General features: G+C 37.9%; 1 protein-coding gene across 1 annotated transcript in view; it reads left to right on the top strand.

The window, feature by feature from the left end:
* The first annotated feature begins 2,212 nt into the window (after positions 1-2,212).
* Positions 2,213-11,941, top strand: part of aatkb (apoptosis-associated tyrosine kinase b) — a 63,768-nt gene continuing 54,039 nt past the window's right edge. The window contains exon 1 of the mRNA XM_067430435.1: positions 2,213-2,729. Coding sequence (XP_067286536.1) covers positions 2,573-2,729 — 157 coding nt within the window. The 5' untranslated portion in view covers positions 2,213-2,572. The remainder of the gene's footprint in view (positions 2,730-11,941) is intronic.

The raw sequence follows: 11,941 nt of genomic DNA, 5'->3' as shown, positions 1-11,941 counted from the left end.
ATAGAGTGACATGTTGTCTCAGACAAACAGAATGCTTGACATTAGACTAGCCTCTGAACCAGTTTCCATGTAGGACAAGAAGTGTGTAAGGGCATATGTGTTCATCATTAGCATTCAGATTTGGGAACAGGACATGCTCTTTGAAGGCAAATGCTGCTGGACTGCTCAAGTATATTGACTTTGATGAGAAAATATCTTGTGCTATACTTAGTGCCTTTGTTCTTTCATAGATATCTGTTGTGCTTTTCAAGGGCACATTTGTAAAAACCTATTTTTCTATTCGTATTTATTTTTAATATATTTTTTGATGGTCCAAAATGACTATTTTTACTTTTCTATTTAAATATTTTAAAATTTAATTTATTTCTGTGATGGCAGACCTGGATTAGTGTCCCATGTTCCATGAGAAATATGCTGATTTGGTGCTCTAGAAACATTTCTTAATTTTCGTCTTCTTTTTTAACTTTAGAACCGATATCTTTTTCTGTGTGTGTCACAAACTGTGTGTTTAGTTTTTGGTTTGGTTTTTTAGTTTTTGGTTTGCTTTATCTTCATATAAAGATTCAAACGGTCATGAATCAGCATATTGATTCATGATTCAGATCGCGTGCCAAACTGCTGAAATCACGTGACTTTGAGGATTGCAAAACCAAACCGGAAGAGAAGACAATGCTGAATAAAGTTGTAGTTTTTGTTATTTTTGGATCAAAATGTATTTTCGATGCTTCAAGATCTAATTAACCAACTGATGTCACATATGGACTACTTTGATGATGTTTTTATTCCCTTTCTGGACATGGACAGTAAAGTGTGCATACACTTCCATACGCTCTCGGACTAAATATAAAATATCTTAAACTGTGTTACGGGTGTGGAACGACATTAAGGTGAGTCATTAATTATATATATTTCATTTCTAAGAAAAGCACAATTATAAGCACGAGGCTCTGAATTTACCTGTAAGGCGTGATGACGTTTCTTCCCCTGGAAGCCTCTGTAATCCCATTTAGCCACTTAGCAACTGCCTTTAAGTTTTTCAAGACACGTAACAGCTTTAAAAAAGTTGGGTATCATGGGTAATACTGATGTATATGGCTTAGAATAAAACGTGAAAGTGTCTTGAGTTTCTGTTCACCACAGAACACCACAGTTTCAGCCATTTAACCAAAATCCCATTGACTTCGAGACGAGGGAAACGGAAGTGGTAAAATAACTTGCTTCTGCATTTTGGTCTACAAAGTGATGTCATACAGCTGTGTTTCCTGCGTCTTACATTTGAATTTCTTGAGCTTGTTTTATTTAATGGATACTTTTTGTTTTGTAACCTCTTTATCATCTGTTTTTATGCACATTTTGAAGTATCGCATCAGAAACGATTGAGTGAGGTTAACGCCAAATTGTAGGGGAATTTACAAAGATGAATAAATTAATAATTAAAAAAATATTGTAGGTTTGTTTGAGGTGGTTGATATGAGTTAATGAGAATAATGGGAGATGGAAACGCATTCGCTGAATAAATTCTGACATGCCTATAGACTAGCGAACATTAAACCCATGTTTCCTCAGAGGGCTTTTAGGCTACTGGTTACAAGGTTACCAATAACACCGCCATCCACTTAAACAACTTTATGGAAATGCATATGACTTTTTCTTTTCTTTTTTCTTTTTTCTTTTTTTTTGCGCACTTTTGAAAATAATCGTTTCACGTTTGGATGGAAACCCAGCATAGATCAGAGTTTCCCAAAACTATACCCTCACAACATATTTTTACGTTTTTTTTGTTTGTTTTTTTTGTTTGTTTTTTGTGAACATCGCAAACGTAATTGTTTTCATTTTATATCGTATAGGTTTATGTTTGGTTTATGGTTTAACAAAATCAAAATCTTAGTTGAGACTTGTGAGACCGCGTTTTGAATTATGAGTAGCTACAGACAAGTATAGCCTACAAATTTGAAGATATTCGGTTCAAGATAGCATAATATGCAATAATCCAGCTGTTTTACCAGTGCTCTCATCAACATAAAAGTTGTGAATCATAAAACAGTTTCTGTGAATTGTAGCCTAGGCTATAATGTAGACAAATGAAAAAAGAAGGAAAAAAAGAGTCAATTATCGTGTACGTTAAATAGCCTATTAGCGCCAGTCACAGATGCGCTTGTGGCGCAATCTCCTCCCCTCAGCGGATTCCAGCAGAATCAGTCAACCTGAGATTCTAAATCGCTATTAGCAAGATGGCGCTGTGTCGTTCAGCACTGAACAGCTCCCGTCGCTCTTATTAACTAACTGCTCCATTAGGCTTACACCGTTCCAAGGTAACGAATGACAGAATTGGTCTCGTTTTTTCTTCTTCGGTCGGACACATAAAAGGAATGCTCTATTGGGCGCGCGCACGCGTCGTTTGGTGCAGAGAAGCAGAAGAAGTAACCGCAGAGACCCTCTCCTCGAGAATGACCAGAGAAGATTCAAATGAGCACGGCAATGGCTTGCGCTGAGGCACATTCATAACTGCATAACCAGTGGATTTGTCCGGCTATTTCCCTATTCTAGCTCTATATAATGGAGGAGCGAGGGAATGGCATGTTTGACCAGAAAAACTCTTTATTTTAACACCAGAGACACCGTTGCTGGACTTCACGTTATCTTCAGCATGTCAGGCACTGTAACACTACTGGTCATGTCTGCGTCGTTTTTCAACCCTAGTTTTGCGCTGAGCTCTCATTTCGACTCAGGTAGGCTTTTATTTTGTATTTATTATGCACATTGCATTCAGTAAAAACGGTTTCTCTGGAGATGCGCAAAATGCTCACCTCAGCAACAGGAAGGGCTGCTGATGTCTTCTAAAAGAAGCGTTTTGAATGAATGCCTATTGCAGTTTTGTAATCTGATAATGTTATTGTTTTTTTTTTAAGGATCGATATAAGAGTTCTTATTTCAGAGCATAAGTCATATAGGTGAAGGCAAACAAATGACTCAGTTTGCGTCTCCTATAACGTCCATTGATTCACGCCAGAGGTGAGAGGTGGAGGTGTAAAAATGGGTGATTGATGCAAAGGTTGCCAATTCTGATTGGACAAGCAGGACACTATCAACCTCAATGGAGGTGTGTGTGTGTGTGTGTGTGTGTGTGTGTGTGTGTGTGTGTGTGTGTGTGTGTGTGTGTGTGAATGCAGAAACTTGCAGAAACCCTCAACCCCCAGCTCCGTCTGCTATGGGTTTTTTATGTATGCTAATGCTATATTGTTCAGCAGCAGCATGTCTTACTTGCTCACAGCAGTGTGTTGAGTAGGTATTGGCAGCAAAAAGTCCTGTACAGCGGCAATACCCAACAGCAACAGCATAATAAATACATATATATATATATATATATATATATATATATATATATATATATATATATATATATATATATATATATAATAATAATCATTTTAATATTTGTAAATACATTTTCAGCTGGCATTTATTGAAGCTCCACTGCAAACCCTGATGTTGCTTATTTATTTATTTATTTATGAAGAATCTTCAGAAAAAGATATTGATCATGAAACTACAGTTCAAAGTCTGTCAGGCTCCAAAAAAGTGTCATGGAAATGGTGCACTATAATCCAAGTCTCCAGACACTTTAATTTTTTTCAAGTCTTCCGAGCCTTTAATTAATGGGGGTTTTTAAAATATCCACATTTAAAACTTTATAAAGTAAACTAGCTAGCTTCTGCCTGTATTACATTTACGAAAAAACATCCAACTTCGTACATAATGCCAGGTATGCTTTTTCTGTTAGTTGAATACGTGCGACATGCCAGTCCTGTCTTGTGTAGCACATGGGTGTTTTGTTATTTTGGCCATGTGTTCGTGTCTCTGTCTGATCCCTCTCCCTTGTTATCTGATTAGTGTTTGATTTCTCCCACCTGTTTCCTCTTGATTTCTTCCTATTATAGGCTGCTTGTGTTTGTTAGTCTTTGTCGGATGATTGTATTGTCTACGTCTCCTGGTTCCCTGTGATCTCTGTTGGTTTGTTTCAGTTTTTATTATTTTACGTTTGAATAAAGGAAAACTGGTGTGAGGACTCGTGCAGTTAAAGGAATGTTTTATTATAAAATAAACAAGACTGGAAAAAATAACAAATGCAAAACAATACAACAAAATAATCAGAATAACAAAATAAAAACTGAAACAAACCAACAGAGATCACGGGGAACTGGGAGACGTAGACAATACAATGATCCGACAAAGACAAAGGGCCTGTCCCAAATGGCACACTTCATGTGCACTTTCAGTCTTGTGGACTTACAATGGCCATTGTGTGCGTGTGTCTGTTAAGTCCACAAGACCGTAGGGTGGCCCATTCATCATTTAAGGTTAAAGAATTTGCTCGTGAGCTCCCCTTTGCGGCTGCTATGCGCCCTCGGTGCGCACTTCAGCTGAGCCCGCAAGTTTGCGAGCTACACAGAGGACTTTACCCGGCAGTCAAAGCGGCATTACACTGTGAAAGTGTGGACTCAGAGGAAGACCATGAGGGTTTAGGGTGCCATTTGGGAAAGGGCCTAACAAACACAAGGAGCCTATAAAGGGAATAAATCAAGAGGGAACAGGTGGGAGAAATCAAACACTAATCAGATAATAAGGGGGAGGGATCAGACAGAGACACGAACACATGGCCAAAATAACAAAACACCCATGTGCTACACAAGACAGGACAGGCATGTGACAATACGGGAGGCGTTCTGATGAAAGCTAGATATTTTACTTTATAAAGTTTTAAATATGGATATTTTTCTTACAAAAAACGCTTCACAAGGCCTTTATTAACCCCCAGCCACGTGGAGTACGTTTAAGATGGATTGATGCACTTTTTTAAGCTTCAAACTCGTGAGCCCCGTTCACCACGATTATAAAGCTTGGGAAATAACTGATTATGCTCATCAGAAAGAAGTAAGTCATATACACCCAGGACGGCTTGGGGGTAAGTAAAAATTATTTATTTATTTATTTTTTGCTGAAAATTTTGCCCTCCATTTTTTGTCAAATCAATTACTGTCTGAGGCACAGGATAAGGTTGGACATCAATGTTGTACGGTCCCGAGACATTTGATGTCATTGACGTCCAACCTGACACAGATTTGTTCTCCGCACAAAGCTATTCCTTTGCGTTTCACCTGATTAAAAACAACAGCATACGGGTTTAAAACAACATGAGGTCGAGTAAATGATGCCATTTTTGGGTGAACTACCTCTTTAAAGGCTCCCTATGGTGTGAAAATGAGCCATCATGTAGGTTGTTGCCAATTTTGAATGGTATTCCCCTCTATATTAGGATTCGGCTGTGTTTTAGTTGCCTCCTCACATGGTTCCTATGGTTACCAAGAGGGTCTGCAGTTCCGGATTAAGGAATCTAAACAGTGATTCCATTTCTCTGCAATTTTAGTATTACCTTTTATGGGATGTGCTATTCTTAACTATATTGAAGCTTATTTCCAGAATTCTTCAAAGTCTCTACATTAACTTTCACAAATTGGAATTTCCATGTTTTACAATTTTACATTTTCAATTTGAAGCTGCAGACCTCTTCCCCTCCTCCCAATTTAATTATGTCCGTCAGTGGTGATGAAGAGGGGAACAAGCTCTATCTATCAAAGTGATGAATGGAAGTAGGACTCATCCTGGAGAGGCTGGGAATGATTGGAGGGAGATAAAGGAAACAAAATCTGCTCTCTATCCTGCTGGGCTTGTTTTAGACCTGGGTGCTGAAGCCTGATTCAATGTGATTTGTTCGCATTGTTTGATTGAATCTGTGTGACATGCATACATCTGTTTTTCCAATGAATGTAATGCCTTTTGTGTTAACCCACTATTGCTCAATTTTAATTAAATTAAATATTTTTTTATTTAAAGCTGTTGCTTAACTTTTTTTGTTGTCTCTGATAAAGATTTACAAAAATTATATAATGAGAATCTTCAACATGAATCCATTTTCCGAGCCATGCTTTTGTCTTACCCTGTGTAACTATGGTACACTTATAATAAGTGTTTATATGGGGACTATATCAGACCAGACTGGTAGGAACCGCTGCGGAGGAGCACAGTCCCTGCGTTACTCGCCATAGACATAAACAGAGAGAAGTAGCTCCGGCTGCAGTGTTCTTCCACAAGACACATGCAGTTCTGTTTATTAACTGCTATCGTGTCAAAAGTTACAGACTGCAGCTTTACATTTTTGTATTTTTAGGGCATTTTATGGTAGTAAATTATATGTATGTGAGCGTTATGTTCCATTTATTGCCTTAACTTAAAAGGTCATTCATTTTTATTTGCCTTGGAGTACAGACTTAAGTTTGGTGTGTTTTAAAGAAGACACATGCCCGATCATTTCTGAAGTGAGTTTAAAAGAAAAATGAAAAAATGAAAGCTGTAAGTCTCAAAAAGAGAGCTTTCAATAAGATTTTTTTTGGGCGCAGTAGTAAACATTTGCACTAGATTTCAGGAACCCTTTTCGAATAATAATAATTTTTTTGTGTGTTTGTTCACATTAGGGGCCCTATCATACGCAAGGTGCAACGCAAGGGTTTTTTGTAGTTTCAGCCCTACTCAATTATCATTTTTTACGTCCAGCACCCAGGTTATGAAAGATGATTACCCAATTCATGACCCCTTTAAATAGCAAATGCATTTGAACCCATCTGTTCGCTTATGAGCGTGCTAGTTTGAAAACAAGTTGTGTTAAGGCACATTGTTGGTGTGTATATATTTTGAGGCTGCTGAAAACATCTGCGCCATTGACCAACAAAAGCCTGCTCTAAAGTCAATGGATCACTATATTTTTTATTTAAAGGATGCATTAGTAATATGCGCCTATAGGCGGTTGCACAATACGTGTACGCTCTGCTTGTTACATACACAGGGCACACAGGGGCAGCAGCATCAAACATGCCAAATATTACAAATAAACCGATTACAATGTAAAAGATTGTTATTGTGTACATATAAAAATGCCTGCATGTCATATTGGATAATCATTACATGCATATGCAGTACTGACAAAAGAAATTGGCTAATTATTTGACCAGTCATGGCAAAATAACATTAAACTGACTCGTCAGATTACGGGTGTCTATATTACATGTAAATAGCAATCCACCATTGTGCAAGTACACCTGGATTTTAAAGGGAATGGAAGATGAGACTCTGATTGTTTTTTTGCATGTTACACCCAAAACACACCCATGACTAATTATGAGACTAAGTTTTTGGCGCCCCAACCATTTTTCCGTCGTTAAACTAGCAAAAGTGTATTCGGACAAGCGCTTCAGACCATGCGCTTAGATCGTTAAAATAGTGCCCCAAAGATGCACAATATCGTATCGGCCGATATACTATATGTTCATTTTTAATGTTATCATTATCAGCCTGATAATAAAATTTAGCCGATAAATAATTGATTGTTTCTTTCAGCTGAGACACTTCGGATGCCAACTATGATGGTTCTGAATTTCTTGAAATATAATTGAAATCGCTTAAAAAAGGAAAATACAGTTAAGAGCAACATGTGCAGCACAAGTGTCATATAGGTTTAAAAAAACAAAAAACAAAAAAAAAACAGCTCTTTTCAGTCTAAAAGGACAGCTCCTGAGGGTTAAAAATGCATTATGCTGTCACACTGCAGTCTGGAATTTAAGGCAAAATCTGGGAAGAACTCTTTTACACCATCATTTGCATTTTAATTGCGTTTTTGTTTGTGTTTTACTAGAAGGTGAATGACTCACAATGACTAAGTCAACACTTCTGACCATGAATCATAGTGATGTAGCACCGAGTATCATGTTAAGCATAATTTCAGCTGGATCATATTAATGGATTCTAAAATTAGTGGCTATTAAGAAAGCTACCATGATTTACAAAATACCACAGCATGGCTCTAGTTAGACGGTTGTTCCTGATGGTATGTTGAGATTCACAGCGACTTCTAAGTAATATAAAAATTGGGACGATGGAGAGGCTTGGTTATTGTAATGATGACATCATCTTTCTGGAAGCAGTGTTTGTTGGGTAATTGCTGGTGGTGGTGTTGGCAGTCATCCCATGCCAGCCTCCAGAGCTCAAGTTTCCTGACCGCCAGACAATCAGACTGTCCTGTAGCACTGGGCTCTTCCTGAAAGACCAATTGCTGTTTATTCCCTGACCAGAGACAGAAGGATCGGTAAGAAAATGTTACAATGGATTATATAGCAAATTGAGATATGCTACCTGAGAAAAAGAAAAAGGCGAAATATGACATTGACCATAATGACATTAACATGTTCCTCAAACCATCTGAAAGAGTGTTTAGAATGTGGTTGAGATTGAGAAGAGAGGCTTATATGTTGTGCAGTTGTGCGTTTATGAAAGACGTAGCTGCTAGGATGCTCAAGTGATGGTGAAATGGCATCGGCTGTAAACAAGCTGGGCTAGGTCAGTGTGAGGCGCGTGGTGCTTTGGTTTACATGCAGTTTTGTTTTTTAATTTATTTCAGGTTGACTGAATTATATGGTTCAAAATGTAGTTCGGGTTTAGTAAGATTTGTTTAATGTTTTTGAAAGAAGTCTCTTATGCTCAACAAGGCTGCATTTATTTGATCAAGAATACAGTAAAAGTTTAATATTATGAAATCTTATTGCAATTTAAAATAACTGTTGTCTTATTTAATATATTTATTATGTAATATATTCCTGTGATGGCAAAGCTGAATTTTCAGCATCGTGCCACACGATCCTTCAGAAATCATCCAGTTGTGCCTCTTGCTGTTTTTGTGGACACAGTTATACTTTCCCCCCCAGATTCTATGAATAGAAAGTGCAAAAGAACAGCATTTATTTGAAATCAATTGTTCAGGATACAGACATGAGCTTTGTGCAGAAGTGCGTTGCTGGAACACAAGCTGTATGCCTCGTTTTCTCAAAATATTGATTTAAGGATATTGCGTAGCTGTTTGCTTGATTGTATATACCTGTTAGTTAAGCATGTTGCTGGAAAAGCCAAAGCTGGTAATTATAAGGGGGTGCCCACTGCCCACATGCTTTACCAAGCTCTCACTTACTTTCATTTGCTCTCATCAGTTCTATTCCAAGTAAAGCTCTCCACACCTACTCTTTGGCTCCAAGCTCAGTCGTTTGTTCCTTCAGGTTGAGTTACAAGCAAGCTCCCATGATTGTTGCTAATGGCCTGTGCCATTGCTCCAAAACTACTTTGTTCATGTGAATGCGATGCATGTGCTTTTGGAGTGAGGAAATCGGAGTATATAGGAGTGCAGGAGATGATGGACGATAATCGATCCTGATTGAAAGCATGAGACTAGAGCAGTTAGAAAAGAGCTTCCCCAAAATGGCATCCATTAATAGATGCCACTCCTGGAGACTGCATGATATTATTTTCTTGCTCTTTGTATTGAACCCTTTATTGATAAAGAATCATCATAATGGGTATGATTGCACTCGATATCGGCTTTTACAAACAGTCTATGCCAGTACAGTGCAACATTATATCATAAATAGTAATTAAAAGTAATAGGCATATGTTTGCTTTGACTCAGGGTAATTCATTGAAAACAACAACAACGAATAAATTATGCATTCTCGGACTCGAGGTAGTGTTTTCTAATTTGTTTGTTGAAGGCTTTTCCTGCGCTATTAAACTATATTATCAAATCTCTGAGAAAACAAGGCCATGTGCTAGACTGCAAGACTATTTCAGGGACTTATGCCCTGTGTGGAGCTATTCAGCGTAAGAGAAAAGGAGGATGGTGACCTAGAACCGCACTAAAGTGAAGGTTTTTTACCATGATGAGATGCAGTATAATCAGAAAAATATAAAATTATAATAATAATAATAATGAATGCCATTTTATGCACAGAAAATTAAGAGGGCTTTGCAAATCCCTTATGTATTTAAGGGATTATTTCTGTTATGTTTAAGGCAGGTGTTGCTACAACTTATCTACAGTACTTCAGTGATGAAACTGGCAGCAGTTTTGCAAACATATTAAATGAATCCCTCTTGATGGGTCATGGCCCCCTGTAACCACCTCCTGCTACTCAGTTTTTCCCTCTCTAGATCTACAGGGCATCACAGCAGTAAATAGCTGATGGCCCTCAGTGTCTGGTTGAGAGAAGTTGCTCGCCGTCACACTCACTGCAGACTGCAGTGACCCAGAAAATACAGATGGATTGCACAGCAAAATAACATACAAGGTAGAACAAAACGCTGAAAGGGCATACTGTTGAGATGTGGCGTTTGACTATAGGAGTAATGTAATAAAAAATGACAAATTGGCCAAGTTTGTACCCAAAGGTCAGAATGGGCTTGTTTTAAATCTTGGTTTGAGATGTTACCATGGTGCTCTGTCTAGCTTGTGTATTAAACTATATATAGCAGACCTTTAATGCATTTTAACATCTGTATCAGCACCACGGAGAGCTCCAGAGAGAGAGACAGAGGGCATTACAGTGCTCCCATCTCATGTTGAAGGACAGCAAGGCTAAGATGAAAGCTCAATATAGAATCCATTACAATCGTTCACTCTCTTTTGTATTGTATTTGGGATTGATCAACATTAATTCCAAGTACAAATCCATCAACTCTGGTGAATGCTATTTTTAAAACCTACTGTATTGTACGTCCAGAAAATAGCATTCATCAGAGGTGATGGCTTTGTACTTGGAACTAATGTTGATTAAGTACAATAGGAGAGAGAGCGAACGATTGTAATGGATTCTATATTGAGCTTTCATCTTAGCTACTTGGCATTGATGCTGATCGTTTCCTGCTACTTTTGTGAGTCTTTCCACAAATAGGGTTAAAACATGAAGTGTTATTTGTTAAACAATAGTTGCTTAATGTTTTGATCGTCAACAGGAGGTCAATAAATATTATATGAGCTTTTATTTTATTTCGCAACTCTGATGTCAAAATTTGGGACATGACTAAATGCAGTTTAAACCCCCAACTGTTTGAACTGCCGGTCTGTCTATGCAGGCCCATACACAACAAACTGTGATGCACTGTGTATTCTGAAAATCTTGACTCTGACTTCTTGAGCAATTTGAGCTACAGTAGCTCGTATGTTTGATTTGACCACACGGGCCGGCCTTTACTACCCACGTGCATCAATCAGCCTTGGCCGCCCATAACCCTGTTGTCGGTTCACCACTGTTTCTAAAATCTGCAGACCGGGAACATTCCACAAGAGTTGAGGTTATGGAGATGCAGTCTAGCCATGACTATTTAGCCACCCGTCAAACTCCCTCAAATCCTTACTCTTGCCCTTTTTTCCAGCTTCTAACACATCAACTTTGAGGACAAATGTTCACTTGCTGTCTAATATATCCCACTCACTAACAGGTGATGAAGAGATAATCATTGTCATTCACTTCACCTGGCAGTATAAAATGTATAACGGAGTCATCTGCTGCTAGGAGAACTGTAATGGTTCTATATCATGAGAAAACAACATGTATGCTTTGAACAATCTGACTCTTTTAGGTCACATCTTGTGACATCACATTACGTGTTTGTTTAAATGTTTTTGGTCCATGTTGCGTTCATATTTCAATCAAAGTGGAAGCAGAAGTTTACACTTATTAAAAAGAACCATAGCAGAGCATTCGCACCAGAGATCATTTTAATCAAACCAAACCTGTCAAGTGTGAATACACCCTTAATCCACATACTTTTGTCTTCCTGGTAATTTTTTATTATAACAATTGATCAAACATATCTGTTTAACAACATCTGTTCTCACAGCAGGGCTGTCTTTAAAGTTAATAAGTCATATGTGTCTACTAACTGCCATTTTACGTTGTGGAAGCTAGTGTACCAATGATTGTCATAGAGGTGTGTTTGGTATACCGAGAAAGCATTAATGTGCTTTATGCAATTCATGTGTGTGAGTGTATTTGTAATGAAAACACAT

The sequence above is a fragment of the Pseudorasbora parva genome, chromosome 21 (genome assembly GCF_024679245.1).
Source record: "Pseudorasbora parva isolate DD20220531a chromosome 21, ASM2467924v1, whole genome shotgun sequence".
NCBI classification, from domain to species: domain Eukaryota; kingdom Metazoa; phylum Chordata; class Actinopteri; order Cypriniformes; family Gobionidae; genus Pseudorasbora; species Pseudorasbora parva.
Note: the sequence above shows the minus strand (reverse complement) of the source record. Positions and strands in the feature narration are given on the sequence as shown.